Source organism: Balaenoptera ricei, chromosome 9, assembly GCF_028023285.1.
Source record: "Balaenoptera ricei isolate mBalRic1 chromosome 9, mBalRic1.hap2, whole genome shotgun sequence".
Lineage (NCBI taxonomy): Eukaryota > Metazoa > Chordata > Mammalia > Artiodactyla > Balaenopteridae > Balaenoptera > Balaenoptera ricei.
This window is the reverse complement of record NC_082647.1, coordinates 62,185,654-62,204,005: the sequence shown is the minus strand read 5'-3', so window position 1 is coordinate 62,204,005 and position 18,352 is coordinate 62,185,654. Positions and strand designations below refer to the sequence as shown.

The 18,352-nt window shown below is 38.9% G+C and overlaps 1 protein-coding gene across 1 annotated transcript in view; it reads left to right on the top strand.

Moving 5' to 3' along the window:
- COL28A1 (collagen type XXVIII alpha 1 chain) overlaps window positions 1-18,352 on the top strand; it is a 153,940-nt gene that overhangs the window by 91,074 nt on the left and 44,514 nt on the right. Inside the window, 2 exon segments of the mRNA XM_059932803.1 lie at window positions 417-485; window positions 2,441-2,527. Of these exon segments, the coding sequence (XP_059788786.1) occupies window positions 417-485; window positions 2,441-2,527 (156 nt within the window).

The following is an 18,352-nucleotide window of genomic DNA, read 5'->3' as shown; positions in this document are numbered from 1 at the left end:
TTTAACGCTTGTTTTTTATTCTTGTCTCTTCTTTCTCCCTCTCTTCACAATGGCAGTAATTACTTTTCCAAATTCCTGAGAAGGGAGTTCCGAAAAGTATATATTAAGGTTGCCAAGAATTTAATGGACTTTATTGCTCTGAAATGAACCCGTATCAGTTGGCTTGATAAATGGCAATAAGAAATGAAAACAAAGAGGGATAACACTCCCTTGACCAAGTACAGAAAAGTGAGATGGAAGAAAAGGGCTCAATTATCATCTTAGTCAAATTCAAGGGTTTGGGATTTTAAAATATATTTCTGAATATGAAAATTCATATGAAATATTTTAATATGAAATATGAAATTTTATATGAAATATTATACAACATAAAGGTTTTTTTAATCAATAACTTGTCATTCATTGTGTGTTTTCAGGGAGAGCCTGGTGTCAGAGGCCCTCCAGCCCTCCCTGGGCCTCGGGGCATAGGAACCCAAGGGCCAAAGGTGAGTCCTCAGGTCTGTGCTCTGGGTGAGGGTCAGGTACCACCCATAACGATGCATAGGAAGTGCTCATTCTGATGCTGACTTAGCTTTTTCTTGATTGTTGATGAAGAGTCTTATTTTCTCATATCACGTGAACTTTCAGTAAAATAGAACATTTAGGTTTATAAAGCCATTCGCTTCCCCCAAAGAAATTAGAAAGTTAATGTCTTTTTAAAAAGTGATTGCAAAGTGCTCAAAATATTCCCAGTTTCCTTAGAGGCTGTGCCATCATTCAGAAGCATGTGTTTACTTTGGCCAGAGGTGCCTCGGGTCGCCTTTTAACAGGACACCAGCTGATGGATCTATTGTGTGTGTGCACGTAGTCCACTGTGTCCCCAGTGCAAGGGCCTAATTTATTGTTCCCGTGGAAGGTGAGAGGAACTTCCTTTGGCTCCCTTTGCTCTCATTTCTATTTCTTTTCCTTTTGTCGCCTCCAATTTGGTGATTATTTACCCTTTTATTCTTTTAATCCAGTGTTTCTCAATGAGGAAGATTTTGTCCTCCCCTTTCCACCCCAGGGGGACATCTGGCAGTGTCTGGAATCATTTTGGGTTGTTATGTCACACTGGGGAAGGAGTGCTACTGGCATCTAGTGGGTAGACGCCAAGGATGCTGCCGAACAACACCCTACAATGCACAGGACAGCCTCCCATAATGAAGAATTATCCAGCTCAGAATGTTAATTATGCTGAGGTTGAGGAGCCCTGTTTCAATTGTTCATTCATTTGCTTAACAAATATTCCTTTGATTTGTTCAAAAAGGAAGGTAAAGAAGTATCAGGCATGTTCATAGGGAAAACAGGTTTCAGCGAGCCACCCATCACAAATTCAAATGTCAAACACGTATATTTACACCCAAAATGCACAGAAGTGAATTAGAATCCTATTATCAGAGAGGAAAGGGAAAGGGCTTTATGAGTCAAAGATTTGACTGAGGATCCTAGAATTACCAAGATTCTTAGTTTATCCATTTTTGTCCATCAACTCCATTTTGACAGTGGACTATTTCTTAAACTTACAGATCCCTTTATATGGAAAAAAGATCCCTCCAAGATGTTAGTAGTTGTTATCACTGGGTGATGCAATGATGGGTCTATTTTTTTTCTTCATTGTCATTTTTATTTCTTTTTCTACTTTTTTTTTTCCTATGAGTTTCTCTTACAATCAGAAAAAAATAAAGCTTTTTCCCATATTGGAAAGAAAAAGACTGACTTATACGGTAACTTTTATTAACTCAGGATTTCTCAAAGTTTGTTTCATCAAAATGTTAATTTGGGAACTTCTGGGATAAACAAAGTTAAACTAATCTTTCTATTGTGGGACTTCTTAGAGGCTTTAATATATTCATACCGTGGTGTAGAACATTTTCCAATCTTATTTGACCACAAAAGTCTTTCCTCAAGAAACATGGGGTCAACTTAAGCTGTAAGGAACATATACTGGGAAATGATGCACATTTTGCTTCATTTACATATTTTCTTAAAAATTCAACTCTGATCCACATCAATAGCTGAATCTTTAACTGCAACCCCTGTGAATTAATACGCCATATTGAAATGGAGTAACACAGTAAAGTCTACATAGAATTATGTGTGAGTGGTCTTCGAACCCCTGGTGTTCTAGGGGTTGACGGTAGAGCAGCTTGGAGGAGCCCAAGCAGACAAGGCTACGGGTCCAACGCTTCTGCTTACGCCAAGCAGCTCTGCCTTATCTCTTTACAGCTGGATTACATGTAAAATTTTTGCAAAGGATTCTGTGGCTTAAAATTTTTGTGAAAACACTACTTTATATCAATATGGGCAGCGTGGATGTAGGTCTTCATCAGACTGAAGTGAGAATGTAGCTGAGAGCAGTAGTCTGTGGTTTCTTTCTAAATCTCCTTAACCTTCTCTCCGATTTCTCTCTGTCTTCTAACAGGGTGATACTGGGCAGAAAGGCTTGCCAGGCTTGTCTGGCCCTCCTGGCCCTCCTGGCCCCCCTGGCTATGGATTACAAGGAATGAAAGTAAGTGAACAGGAGTGTGCCAGGGTCGCCTCTCAATTCACTAGGGCTATGGGGAGAAGAGGTTGTGGATAATACAAAATACGACTATTATGAAATAGACTTAATGTAAGCTTAGCAGTTTTCAGAGGCATCATCCAAAAGTGGAAACATGGTGTAAGTCCAATAGCTTCACAAACGCTAAACATTACCTAAGTAGCTTGAAGAAAAACTGAACGGGTACAGTGGTTTACTGTTCCGCCAGTTTCTGAGCTGAACGGAGAGTCTTTGCCCCACCACATGTGCTCTGTCTCCCTTAGCTTCCTCACCTGTAGCCTCCGTTCTTTGCCCAGGGCTTCCCAAGTTCCCAGTTTTAGCTCACAATGGACTCACCCGGGGAGCTTTTGAATAATGCTGCTGCCCTACCCCAGAAGAAGGAAAGCTGAATCTCTGGGGGTAGAGCTTGAGTACCGTGGGTATAAAAGCCCCCCACATGATTCTCCTGAGCATCCAGGTGAGAACCCTGACTCTGTGCTACCTGAGTTCACAACCATCCATTCTGCTTGATTTCTGTCTCAGCCGCGACAAGCCTATCTATCAAGATGGGACTCCCAGGGTCTCCCCTGTCTCAGTAGACAAAATTTGGCATCTACTGTCTGCTGTGTAACTTCAAACAATTCCCTCTTCTACTTCTAATATGGTTTATTTATTTTTTATTTTGTTACTGGCTCCCTCTCATTCTATTTGTTTCCCCCCAAATAAACTTCTATGGTTAAGCTTCAAAAATAATTCCCTCCTGGCTAATTGGTATTGGCTCTAAAAAAGTGGAAGCATTCAAAATAAACTCTTTTTCAGATAGCAGAATTTCTTAGTAGGCAGGAGACAGTAGGAGCTGAAGATAATAAATGTGAAAATGCTGTGTTGAAATTAAACCACCTACCTGTGTTAAGAGTGAGCTTTGTCAAGAGCAAAACTCATCGAATCTGTGATCAATCTTCCAATCTATCACGCAGAGTCTAGGGCTTCCACTGCAGGTCTTTTACATAACAGTTGTTCATCTTTCAGGCTGAGTATCAAAGAAAAGTCCAGTTAATACTGCTGATAGTGAACAAGCACAGGAAAATACAGCAAAAACCTGCTTCCTTGTAACAGCATCTTTCGTACTTAATCTTTCAATTCTACAGTTAAAAGATAGTTTTGTATTTATAAGTTTGCTTTAGCAATGAACCCATAATTGACCACTGGCTGGTCACCAAGCTCAGTTCACATGTGCTGTGAGTTCATTATCACTACCTAGTTAAATGCTGTGCCAGCTTTCTCCCTTTGTTATCTGGGAACTATTTCCTTATTTACATAGGGGCCTCTTGGGCTGCACTTAATTAATCCTTACCAACTCTGCCCTTCCTTATGCCCTTCAGGTTATGCCATGTTCAAAGCCCCTCCTGAGTGAAACTATGGTGGGAAATCTACCATAATAAGGAAAGAACCAAAATGAAAACTGCCACGTATCCAGTCCTATCAGAAATGAGATAACATTTCCTCCACGGAGGGTAGTGGCCCGATGTTACTGGGCAGTGAGCCTTGACCATACTGCCTCACAAAACCTCCCCAGACATCCTGGCATCCTGTTGGCAACAGGGCAGAAGTATTTCCCTTAGGATGCCTACCTCGTTGGTCTGACCCTGGCTTATACCATCACTGCAAAAGGGAGGCAACTGAAAAATTGAATTGGTGGTGTTCCTCCGAGTCATTTTAACACTACATATTTAGTGAAATTTCATTTCTTATGTTCATTTGTTGAATTTATTTCACACCCCTTTCTAAAATCCATTTGAATCAGTGAAACTTGCTTTAATTGCTATGTCTGTTGGTGAGACTTTGATGGACGCCCTTGTTGTTAACCTTTAACATCAGGGCCCGACTTGTACCCCGTCTTTCTATGCCATCCCAACCATGGGGAAAATAAGGGCTTGGGCTGCAATCACAGAAGTGATTTGCTCTAGCACTGACCTAACTTCATTGCTAGAATATTGACTTTTCAGTCAGTTATTCATTCAGCCAACCAACCGACCGACCAACCAACAAACCAACCAATACTGACTGAGCACCACCTATGTCAGGGAAATAGGCTAAGTGCATCATAAAACAATGAGTAAAAAGATGTGAATTCTGTCCTCATGGGGTTAGACATAAAATAATCACTTTTTGAGCTTTAGAGCGTATGGAGGGGTGGCACGGGGAAATGAATTGGGTTACAGGGGTAGGCAAGAGCCCTGTAGGGTCCTGTAGGCCACAGTAATGAGTGGTCTTAATCCTAAGGGCAACTGAAAGAGCAGGGTGACATGATCGGGCAGGTATTTAGACAAGACTTGCCATTGCTCTGCGGTCCCCACTGTGGCCCAGCTGCTCCATGCTGCAGAGGAACTCCAGCTCCTCCAGGGGCCTCAGTGCTTCTTCTCAACCAGACATGTCTACTGATTGTATGGATGAATGCAAGACTGTGGCTCTTTTGTCCCAAGGTGGCCTTGGCCTTTCGGGTTCACAGCATAGGTCAGGAGGTTACATGATGCCACCATCTTGTCCCACGTGAGCCTCCAGCACTGACCATTTTCCCTAGATATGCCAGTAATCCTCAGATTAAGTCAGGAGGGAGAAGGGGGGGGGCTTGGTCTTGAGGGATTGCTTGACGTGTCAACTAGCCCTTGAAGGGCCAAGAGAGATGGAAAGAGAGGATGGGTCTTCCAGGTTAAAAAGCCAAGTATGGGGACAGACAGAAATGGCTTCTCCCCCCACCCACCCCCCCTCTTCATTTCTACTCAGGAGCCGTGCCTGTTTTCCTCTCTCCATCTTTGTTCAAGTCAGTTCCTGTGGCCTGATCAGCCCTGACATTCTCAGAGGATCAGGTGGTCCTTATAAGAATAGGATTCCTGATGGCCCTCCATTACCTTAGGAGTTTCTGAAGCAGATGTGTGGACTGGACCATGACTCCTGCTACGCAGAAACCCTTCATTCATTACAAAAACGAGCTTCCATGCCACTGGCTTCCATTCTCTGCTTAGGCCTGAACATGACTGATCTCTTACTGGCTGAGGAAACGCTCCCTGTGTTTAGGCTGTGGCAAAGGATGGGTTGACTGATATTTCAGGCCTCGCCAGTTTGTTACCAGTGTGAACAAACAGCCTCAATGACGTGCTGGGGGAATCCAGTGAACGCTACCTGGTAGAACTCCCAGTGTCTCCAAAGCTGACAAAGTGTGATGACTGCAGTGGTTCTGTGGTCACAGAGCTAACGGATCAACTTCTGAGAGTCCTGGGGCCCAGAAATGGAGGGAAACTTAGTCCCGATGACCGCTCCCCTCGATCTAGATTCTGACCTTAATGATCTGATGGAAAGAGAATGAGCTTGAGAGCCACTCGGACCTCGGCCTGAACCTGTCTAGCTGTGTAAGCTTGGACACCTTATTTATCTTTGTCGAACCTTAAAACGTACTCATCTTTAAAATGGGGATAATTAAGCCTATTTTACAAGGTGTTGTAAAGATAAAATTGTACAAAGCGCCTTATACACAGTAGTGGATACTCAACCAGAGCCTGGGCTATGGAGTCAACAGATTTGAATCACGGCTTCCTGAGTACTACACCTCTGCTTCAGTTTCCACATCTGAGGAATAATGATAGCGAGGATAATAATAGTACTATTTTCTGAAGTTGTTATGAGGAATAAATGAAATTAAATGAGACAGTATGTGTGATGTATCTAAAACAAGGTTTGACATATGGTTACATATGCAGTCAATGTTCGTAGTTATTCACATTATAATTTCTTCTTGCTTCCCTTCCCTTTCTACTAGTCCCTCTTACATATTCCAGAATGAAGGCCCAGAATTTTGACAGCCATGTGATGTAATGCTCTAAAACATAAAATATCGGTTGCATTAATTAGTGTAGGCCTGGCACCTGTACCAAAAAGACCACCAAATGTATAATGGGTCAAACACAACAGAGGTTTCTGTTCACATGGCAGGCCAATGGGAGTCTTCCTAATTGGTGGGCAATTTTCTTCCACATAGAATTTCAGAGAACCTCAACTTCCATTTATGTTTCCTCCATTGGATGGGCCCCTTTACCACTTACACCCAGCAAGCAGAAAGGGGAGAGTGTGGAAGAGGCACACCTGATTCTTAAGGGTCTTGGCCAAGAGGTGACACACATCACCTCTGCCCACGTTTTAGTGGCAAGAACTAGTCTCATGGAAAGGTAGTCTAACTGTGTGACTAGAAAGAAGTGGAACCAGGGGTTTGTTAAAGAGCTGGCAATTGCCATGCAAAATTTAACCTGCCTCCAGGAAAGATGGAAATTTAAAAGCTATATGTTATTCTGAAGTATCTTGGTGCTTCCAGAAGAAAACAGAAAACAAGAGTGGTCTCCATGGCAACTTCCAGAATGCCTGTCACTCTCCTGATACTGTGGGGCACAGTGATCTGGCTTACAAGGACTCGGTTCAGCTTTATCATTCTTTTTATCCTATCTTCAAAAAAAAAAAAAACCCTCAGAGTCTTGCTATCTTCTTATTTCAAGCAGCATCAGAAGTACCACTGGATAATTTAGAAATTGCCTTGAGTAGACAGGCTGAGTACCAACCAGCCAAAGAAGTAGAGCAAACTTGGGGTTTAGTGAGACCAGGAAACAAACAAGAAATGCTCATTCTTGTCTTTCACAGAGTCAGGGCCAAAGGATGAAGGACACCTGAAACCTGGCAGGAGAGCTGTGGTCGAAAGGCTGGAGAGAGGCAGGGATGGCATCAGAGGAGGGAAGCAGAGTTGATACAATGAACCTCATATCAGGAGACAGAAAAGCCAGCAATTAGGCTCAGGTGGAGAATAAGGGAAGGGTTGGAGTCCTAGGGGATTACATGGGATGCCAGTAGCACTGGAAATCAGCAGGGGTGTGATGATGGGTGAGTCAGCCCAGCTTGCATAGGGACACCCAGAAAGAAAACAGCTTCTCCCACCAAACCTCTCTGATTAGGAATTCAAAGTAGAACCCAGAACTTTGTAAGATTCTTGGCTCAATGTTTAAGGTTAATGTCATTTCTTAGGTAGTTATTTTGTTTGTTTTTTCAACTATATTTAAGTAACTGTGGCTCTGTAAATTCCACGTGCTCTTTTAACTGTATCAGGTATGTGGGCCACCTTCTGGTGTCCCTTTACCAGAAAGGCTGAAGCTTGACAGATGTCAGCATGCTGAGGTGGAAATCTCACAGGGAGCCTGCCAGCTTTCCATTTGGCTCCCACCTGTGACCTGATCGCATTGAAAGTGTTTCCAGAATCCATATGACTAGATTTTTGATTAGAGTGGACCTATTACAGCAGGGGAAATTGCCCTCCCTAAAAGCCAAATAGAAATGATTTATTCATTGAAATAAAGCTGACTTAAGAGGAAAAAAGAGTCTCACTTATAAAAAGTCAGGGGTGGGTTCAATATACTCTAAGTTTCAAATACCTGCAGAAAGGCTAAGATGCATTGACATTGGGAAGTTTTGCTAGTCTTCTCAATTCACAACTATGCAGATGATGGTATTAATATTACTAAGGGAGCAATACACACACACACACACATATTTTAATATGGTGAGTTTCTGGTGTTTCAATTTAAAGTTTTCCTTCCTCCTCCTGACCACGATCTAACAACAGCATCAAAAACAGAAAACAAAACCACCCTTGGTAATAGTATGATCACTGCATTCAACCTGAGCACACCTTAGAAATTAAATTGAAACAATAAGGTATATAGTTGACAGCATAACATAGATTGTGTGTCTTTATGCCAGAAACCATCTTTGAAATAACTTCTAATACTTTCCTGTATTGTAGTTTTCAAATTCCCATAATGATTCCTCTATGTAGAAAGGAGTCATCAGAACCACCTGAGAGTTTAAACCTTAAAATAGTTTGTTGTTTTGGGATTATACCTGCCAAAATGCCTGTGGCAGGGGAGGGCTGTGGCTAAAATTGATTCTGGTCATCAAAGTCCACAAACCTATTTTCAGACATTGAAGTCATCTTCATACCTTTATACCTTTTATTTATTTTTCTTTTTTTTTTTAACATCTTTATTGGAGTATAATTGCTTTACAATGGTGTGTTAGTTTCTGCTGTATAACAAAGTGAATCAGCTATACATATACATACACTTTATACCTTTTATTACTTTTTAAACCAAATTAAAAATAATTACATGGGTTACAAACCAAGCTAAAAGCACTGATCCCATAATATTCTCTATACTATAGGTTGAATAGGTCAGGGAAAGTTTTGCATTTATTAACTGGGGCTGGCTCTCAGCCCATTTGTATATCTCACTTACTGGTTCATGCTTTCATTTTCCTCCTGGGCCAAGGGGCTTTCATTTCTTCAAGCCAATTAGGAAACAGGATGGTATCCTTTTTTTGAATTTCTGAGTCTGAGGATATGGTATGGCATTTTCCTCTGTTAATCTCATTATTAAAATTTGCCTTTTTAATAGCCTATTTCCCCAATCAGAATTGGAATGGAAACGTTAGGCTCTTAATTTAGTGGGGCTTGAATCATCATTACCAGCTTATATTTACTGTCTAGTTACCATGAACAAGGACCTTCTCAGTGACTAGTGACCATCACAGAAGTCTGTTTGATATCTACCAGACTCCTTACACTACTATGAACCTAAAAGGAAAAACTAATTTCTAAATCATTTTTTCCAAAGTATGTATTGTATCCTGCCCCAAGGTTTACTATGGTTTCCCCAACTTTGAAAGGAAAGTCAAAAGGACTAAAGACTTGGTAATAAAGATAAGACAGTATCTAATGCCATATGCTGATGCTGAATATTAAAAAAAAATTTTTTTAAGTTAGAAAATGATATGAAAGATTTCATTTGAGCAGTTATATGCTAAAACTAGTCATTTTGCTATAGTACTACATAATTGATAATTATGTGAGCATGCGGCCATTTTAGATTGTTTTTCTCTCCCTTTCCTTCCTCCCTGCCTCCTGCCCACCTGTTCATATCTATCTAATATACAAAGATGTAAATACTATATATGTATTTCTTTTCATCCTTGTAACAGATATTGTCCATATAAAACCAAGTTGAGTAAAGGACATGGATAAATTACCCTTAGTTGCTGCTACCATTTTGATAGCCCATGAATTTCACTGTTGAAAATTTATAAAATGTATTTTATCTTTTGCCCACTTCTCAATGCTTGTTTAGAAATAAGTTACTAGTATATATGTTTTCCCTCCTCTAGTCAGCAAGGTAAGAGACATCTTTACTGCTCAGAGCTTTGAGCCTGGGGAGAGATCTAGGGCCATATTGTATTCTCTAAATTCCATGTGTTATCTTATGCAAGCCTCACCAGCCTATGAGGTAGGCTCTAGGAAACTAGGGCACAGAGATGTTAAGTCATGAACCAAGGTAGCTCACAGCTACTCCTCCAGGCAGCCTCCCTGAAATAATCATGTGTTGGGTAGTAATCAAGTCAAGGTAGATGTCAGAGAGAGGAAAAAGATCAGTTTAACACTTTCAAAATTAAATGTCGCTCAAAATTTTTATTTGCACCTTGTGATGTAAAGTTGGCCCTTTGAGAGGTGAGATATGTACTGTGAGGTCTTTTTTCTTGATAATCTAAAATTTTTTAAAAGAAAGAAGCATAAAAGGTACTTCTTTTTCCCTGAGCACAGTTCTGTCCGAAGCCAGGGGTTGGACTTGGTGACCTTTTGAAATCAATCACCAGGCATAAGGCTAGGAATTACAGCAGGATCTGGGCTGGCATGCGTAGCTGCTGTGGGGTGAAGCTGTTATAACCACTATACTAGTCACACATTCAAAGGCTTATCAAGTCCTTTCCGGTTTGGGTGGCTGAACGACATACTCTTTTGTACCGCAAACCTCTGTGACAAGTCAGTGAGTGGCCAACTGGTCTGTAATCTAAACTTTTTATTGCTTTTACAGACATCTTAAGAACTTTATAATTATTGGCTTTTTATTATCAGCGTCTTTGCTTATCTAGTTGCAGATATGACTTCTTATTTTAAATATAACAAGTGAGGAGAAATGAGGTAAGTTACCTGTTCAAGATCACTCACAGAATCCCTAACAAAGCAAAGACTGTGGAGTCTATGGGTGTTGGTGGCTCAAACTGACAGGTGATCAACCTAACCCCAGAATAATCTCTCTTTCATCCTATGAAAAAGTCTTCAAACAATAATTCTTTAGAACTGCTTCTCACGTTATCATAATGGGAATCATGGGTCCAACTGGTGTGCACTCTGCCCTAGGAAACCAAGAGAAGAGCAAAGAGTATTGAAATAGAGAAAAACAGGCAACAAAATTATCTGCCTCTAAGACAGAGAGAGGGAATTAGGAAGAAAAAGGAGAAAGGGAAATAAAAGAAAATTGGTTATGGTGAATTGAAATAAAGAAATTGGTTATGGTGAATTCTTTAGGATGCTATGGTTAATAATGCTTTTGGCCTTAAAGTTTCTACTACCTGAAATTAATGTAGTTACTGTCTTTTGGTTAAATTTTCCTGGTATTCTACTTTCATCCTTTTACTTCTGCCTTTTTGTATCCTCTTACTTTACATGTTTCCTTTAGACAACAAGTATTTGGATTTTTAAAACTCCAGTCTGACAATGTTTCTCTGTTGCCAGGAGCATTAATTCCTTTACATTTAATGTAACTAGTGAACTTTTTTTTTTTTTAAGATTTATTTATTATTTATTTATTTATTTTATTTATTTTTGGCTGCGTCAGGTCTTAGCTGCGGCTCGCGGGATCTTCGCTGAGGCATGCGGGAACTTTAGTTGCGGCACGCTGGTTTCTCTAGTTGTGGCATGTAAGCTTCTCTCTGGTTGTGGTGTGCAGGCTCCAGGGAGCATGGGCTCTGTAGTTGTGTCGTGCGGGTTCCAGAGCACATGGGCTCTGTAGTTTGCGGCACGCAGGCTCTCTAGCTGAGGCAAGCAAGCTCAGTACTTGTGGCGCACAGGCTTAGTTGTCCCGTGGCGTGTGGGATCTTAGTTCCCTGACCTGGGATCAAATCCACGTCCACTGCATTGTAAGGCGGATTCTTTACCACTGGACCACCAGGGAAGTTCCACTAGTGAACTTTTAAAATTTATTTCTACCCTCAAATTTCGAACTATTTGTCCCACTTATTCTATGTTTCTTTTTTTTAATCTTGTCTTTCTGTTTTAAAGATTTATTAATTTAACTGTTGCATTTTCCCCTTTACTAGTTAGGAATTTACACATTTTCTTCCTCTTTTTTCAATACTTACTCCTAAAAATATTCACATTTGCCTTATGAAATATCCATACCAACTTTCTGGTTACTACAATAACTTAGAACACTTTAATTCCATTTACCCCTACCCTAATATTATTATTGTGGTTTTATATTTTAATTAATTTTAAATCCTTCAAGACATTTTTATATGATTGCTGTTTATTTAGATTTATCCACATATTTTCTAGTCTCTTCCTCTTTAATCCATCTTGCATCTCATACTGGAACCACTCTCCTTCTGCCTGACTTGGATTTTTCAGAATTTCTTTTGGTAGGGAAGTTCTACTAGTACAACCTCTCTCCATTTTTGTTTGCCTGAAACTAAATATATTTATTTCTCCTTAATATCTGCTTAAAATATATTTTTCTGAGTATAGAATTCTAGGTACACAGTTTTCCTCTCAGTGCAAAGGAGATTTTCACATCCTTTGGAGTCAATGTTACCTGTTGGTTTAGCTGTTCCCTTGGTGGTAATTTGTCCTTTTCTCTATGGCTTTTAAGGGTTTCTCTTTTTATCTGGTGTTGGGCAGTTTCACTATGATGTATTTAGATGCAGATTTCTTTTTATTTATTTTGCTTAAGAGTTGTTAGAATTCCTGATTTTGTGAACTAGGAGTTTTTAAATTATTTCTGAAATTCTCTGCCTTATCTTTCATTAAGTAATCTGAAGTAATCTGATCCAGTCTTCCCATCCCCTGCTGTTACTGCCTTTCTGGAACTGCAATTAGTTAAACCTTTTGATTCTTGCCTCCTACGTATCAGTCCTTTCATATTTTCAATCTTGTCTTTCTGAGTTACATTATGGCTAATATTTTTCTAGTCTATTTTCCAGTCAACTAAATCTTTCTTCATCTGTGTTGAATTTGTTGTTTACCCAGTTCATTGAATTGTTAGCTTCAATTATATATTTTATTTCTAGACATTCTATTTGAGTTTTTTAAGTCCACATAATCATTCTATATAGATATTCTTTTAGAAAAAAAAATCCAGATTATATCCCCTCCTTGCTTAAAAAGCCTCTAAAATCTTTCTATAATATTTTAAAAATTGAAAGAAAGAAAGCAAAAATGAAAGAAAAAACAGAGAAGGAAAGGAAAGAAAACCTCTAAAAGGTTGAATATGATCTGGATGCTGCTTACCTCTCTGATTTTATCTTGCATCTCCTTTATCTCACTCAATACTATCAAGGCACTCTGGTTTTCTTTCTGTTTTCCAAAAACAAAGTTCATTCCTTCTGCAGGACTTCTGCACTGTTGTTTCTCCTACCTTGGCATTTGACATGGCTGGATTCTTCTCCTCATGTAAATCTTAGCTCAGATGTTATCTCCTTAGTGAGACCATGTCTGACCACACCATCCCATCCCTACCCCATTCTCAATCACTCCATAATATTGTCCCATTTTATTGTTTTCATAGCACTATTACCATCTGAAAATATTTGTTTCTTTGTTTACTTGTTTATTATCTGTCTTCTGGTAAAAGAAGCTCTTTGAGAGCAGGGACTTTGTTTCTTTTTCTTTTTTTTTTTAATTGGAGTATAATTGCTTTACAATGTTGTGTTAGTTTCTGCTGTACAATGAAGTGAATCAGCTATATGTATACACATATCCCCTCCCTCTTGGACCTCCCTCCCACCCACCACCTCCATTCCACCCATCTAGGTCATCACAGAGCACCAAGCTGAGCTCCCTGTGCTGTATGTACCACAGCTATCTATTTTACACATGGTAGTATATTTACGTCAAACCTAATCTCCCAGTTCATCCCACCCTCCTCTTCCCCCCATGTCTACACATCCATTCTCTACATCTACATCTCTATTCCTGCCCTGGAACTAGGTTCATCTGTACCACTTTTCTAGCTTCCACATACATGCTTTAATGTACGGTATTTGTTCCTCTCTTTCTGACTTACTTCACTCTGTATGACAGACTCTAGGTCCATCCACGTCTCTACAAATGACCCAATTTCATTCCTTTTAATGGCTGAGTAATATTCCATTGTATATATGAACCACATCTTCTTTATCCATTCCTCTGTCAAAGGGCATTTAGGTTGCTTCCATGTCCTGGCTATTGTAAATAGAGCTGAAATGAGCATTGTGGTACATGACTCTTCTTGAATTATGGTTTTCTCAGGGTCTATGCCCAGTAGTGGGATCGCTGGGTCATATGGTAGTTCTATTTTTAGCTTTTTAAGGAACCTCCATACTGTTCTCCATAGTGGCTGTATCAATTTACATTCCCACCAACAGTGCAAGAGGGTTCTCTTTTCTCCACACCCTCTCCAGCATTTATTGTTTGTAGATTTTTTGATGAGGAGCAGGCAAGATTATACAATGGAGAAAAGAGAGCCTCTTCAATAAGTGGTGCTGGGAAAACTGGACAGCCATATTTAAAAGAATGAAGTTAGAACACTACCTAACACCATACACAAAAATAAACTCAAAATGGATTAAAGACCTAAATGTAAGACTGGATACCATAAAACTCTTAGAGGAAAACATAGGAAAAACACTCTTTGACATAAATCACAGCAAGATCTTTTTGACTCACCTCCTAGAGTAATGGAAATAAAAACAAAAATAAACAAGTGGGACCTAATTAAACTTAAAAGCATTTGCACAGCAAACGAGACCATAAACAAGACGAAAAGACAACCCTTAGAATGGAAGAAAATATTTGCAAATGAAGCAACATTCAAAGGATTAATCTCCAGAATATACAAACAGTTCATGGAGTTCAATATCAAAAAAACAACCCAATCAAAAAATGGATGGAGGGAAATTGGAGGGGGGGGGGTGGGAGGGGGGTGGTGGTGGTGGTGGGATGAATTGGGAGATTGGGATTGACATGTATACACTAATATGTATAAAATAGATAACTAATAAGAACCTGCTGTATAAAAAAATAAATAAAATTAAATTAAAAAAAAATGGGCGGAAGACCTAAATAGACATTTCTCCAAAGAAGACATACAGATGGCCAAGAGGCACATGAAAAGATGCTCAACATCACTAATTATTAGGGAAATGCAAATCAAAACTACAATGAGGTATCACCTCACACTGGTCAGAATGGCCATCATCCAAAAATCTACCGATTGCATTGAATCTGTAGATTGCTTTGGGTAGTATAGCCATTTTCACAATATTGATTCTTCCCATCCACGTTCATGGTATATCTCTCCATCTGTTTGTGTCATCTTTGATTTCTTTCATCAGTGTTTTATAGATTTCTGAGTACAGTTCTTTTGCCTCCTTAGGTAGGTTTATTCCTAGGTGTTTTATTCTTTTTGTTGTGATGGTAAATGGGAGTGTTCCCTTAATTTCTCTTTCTGACCTTTCATTGTTAGTGTACAGGAATGCAAGAGATTTCTGTGCATTTATTTTGTATCCTGCAACTTTACCAAATTCATTGATTAGTTCTAGTAGTTTTCTGGTGGCATTTTCTATGTATAGTATCATGAAAATGGCTATACTACCCAAAACGATCTATAGATTCAATGCAATCCCTATCAAATTACCCATGGCATTTTTCACAGAATTAGAACAAAAGACTTTCCAATTTGTATGGAAACACAAAAGACCCCGAATAGCCAAAGCAATCTCGAGAAAGAAAAATGGAGCTGGAAGAATCAGGGGCTTTGTTTCTTTCATTCATCTCTAATTCCTTAGCATGTAGCACAGTGTGTGGCATATAGTGATCACTTAATAAATATTTGTTTAATTAATGAACAAAGTAATGAATAATTGAATGAATGTATGAAGGTTGTATAGTAGATGATGGTAAAGTTCCACCTGTAACCATATTGTCAACCCACAAGATACTTCATTTGGATATACTTAGTTCAATAAACCATTCTTGAATTCCATCATTAAGAGAACTCTAAAGTTGTGAAATGATAAATTCTTTTCTAAATCCTAGTGCTTAATAGTGGAAGTACCTTACTCTTATAGGTTGTAAGAGTATACTGGTATACTTGGTGTATTTGGTTGGCCAAATAAGTAGAAGTTTACTTGCAAGTGCTGGATTTGGCTTTCTTGAAAGTATATCTTTGTGATCAAATTATCTATTACCACAGTGCAACAGGATCACAATGAATGCTATAAAAGTAAATGTATTTGTTTGATATGAATAAAACTGTGAATATTATATCTGGTAGTTCTTTTGTATTCTCAGTGAGTTCTGCCCACTGATAACCAGAGTGTATTGTCAGTAAGTTCTTGATTGATCTGATCTAGGTCCTACTTTTAAAGACTCATACTAACAGATTAAAGAGCTAAGGGGAAGAAACTTAATCCATCGTTGCCTGTCACCAGACAGTCCAAATATTATGCAATATCATTACACTTTCCGTGGTCCTCTTAAGTTAATAATTAAATTAGAAATAAATGAGAGACCCAGTGCTATTCAGTTGTTAGATTTTGACAACTTTGTAGTTTTTGCCAGGAAGTATAAGCCTTAGAAATGGACAGATTTTCCTGTGAGTTCATAATTGAAGAGATGACATTTAAAGAGTAGTACTAATGCATTCATTATCAATTCCTATTCATTGGTGTAGAGACAGTGAGCTTTTATAAAACTTATTTTTGGCGTATACAATTACGCCTTTAAACAGTGGCTCTTAAATTTCAAAGGAGAAAATAAAATTTTAATCTATCAGAATACTAGTCTTCTGAAAGTTCTCCAACTGCCTCCTGTTGGTTTTAAGTCAATAGTTCCCATTGTTATTATTATGCCAGTTTTAGAAAAACATAAATCTTCCACAGACCTCAATCTGTCCTTCCTTCTTAAGTTACCTTACTGTGGTGATTTTGTAAAGCAAACACATTTGCTGTGTCTTCTTGTTACGTATATACTTAAATAATAGTGCACACACAGTCTGCCAGGATTGTGAAATGAGTCATGCTAATATGCCCTTCAGAATAGAATGTTTTTGTTCTGCAAATAAGGAAAATAAGTTTACATACAAATTTTAAAATCAGATCTTCTTCCTGATCAAAATTAAGGATACCGACTCTAATACTCAGTCTTGGCTAGTTGTACAAAATTTTATTTCAGTAGTTCATTCAGTAATTGAGTACTGAGTATACGTAAATATGCTGGCTCTATTCTAGGTGCTTGGGATGTATTATGAGCAAAAGAGACAAAGATTCCTGCATTTATGGAAACTGCATCCTATTGACAATAAATATAATAAATAAGTATATAGTATGTTTGAAGATGAAAACTATTATGGCAAAAAAGGAGAGCAGGGTAAGGCGGATAGAGGGCTATGATGAAGTTTTAAGTGTATGGCCTCATAAGAAGATAACATTTGAGCAGAGACCTGAAGAAGGTGAGGGAGGGAGCCTTGTGGATTTCTGAGAGAAGCACATCCCAGGCAGAGAGAAGAGCTTGTGCAAAGGCCCTGGGGTAGCAGGAGGGCGCCTGGCATGTTTAAAGAAGAGCAAAGAGACTTGTGTGTCTGGAGATGAGGTCTAAGAGGTAACAGCAATGAAGTTGGAGGAGGGCCTGATCACGTATAGCCACATAGGCCCTTGGAAGGACTTTGGCTTTTACTCAGAATGAAGTGAGGAGCTATTTTCTAGGTTTTGACCAACAGCGTGATATGGTCTGACTGACTTTCAGAAAGAATAATGGTGACTGCTGGGCTGAGAATAGATGTAGTACAACCAGGACCAGGATTGGACTAAGGAGGCTATTTAGGAATCCAGGCAATTATAAATCGTGTTTGAAAATCTAAGTTTTATAATCTAGTTACGTAAATTTAATTCCCTAGGAAAGAATTTATATCTAGTGGCCTGTGTCTGAAAACAGAAACGTGTAATAGGAAACAATCTGACAAAATTGATGCCAGATATGTAAATCTGACTGCAAATCTACCAACTGAATTTTGAGCCATTGAATCATACTGAACTATACTTTATATATCTGGATTGTGGTACAAAAATAAAGCATTCTAACCCTAGATACATGTTTTCATTATGCATTTGGAGAGAACAAAGGTGGAATTTTCCTCTCTGCTTTTGCCTTTATCTCTTTGCTCCCTTTCTCTCTCTCTTCAGTGTATGATAATTACATGCTGAGACATTATAGGTGAAATTGTGAGGTTTATAACATATATGTGACCGAAGTAACACTTGCTGTTACCTGACTTCCCTGCCAAAGTCCAGTAAAAGAGGTATCTGTCTTCTATTGGCCATTAGAAAACATCTGGAATGTACTTTTTAATAAACTAAACCCTCATCCATGGTAAATATGTGGATGTGAATATATTATCCAAAATCTATTGATAGTTTATAATTTTTAAAACCTTTATTTATTTATATAACAGGAAAATAAATCTAAAGTGTTTTTAAACACATACCCAAAGAGATCAGCTTCAGAAATTAGCAAGACTCTGTATGATCCAGGCACCCAATCTTAAGTCTTCTTAACACCTTAGCTCCCAAAGATCTAGTCATACCGAAAGCCTTTCAGTTCTCTGTGAAAGCTGTGTTCCCTGGCCCCAGGTC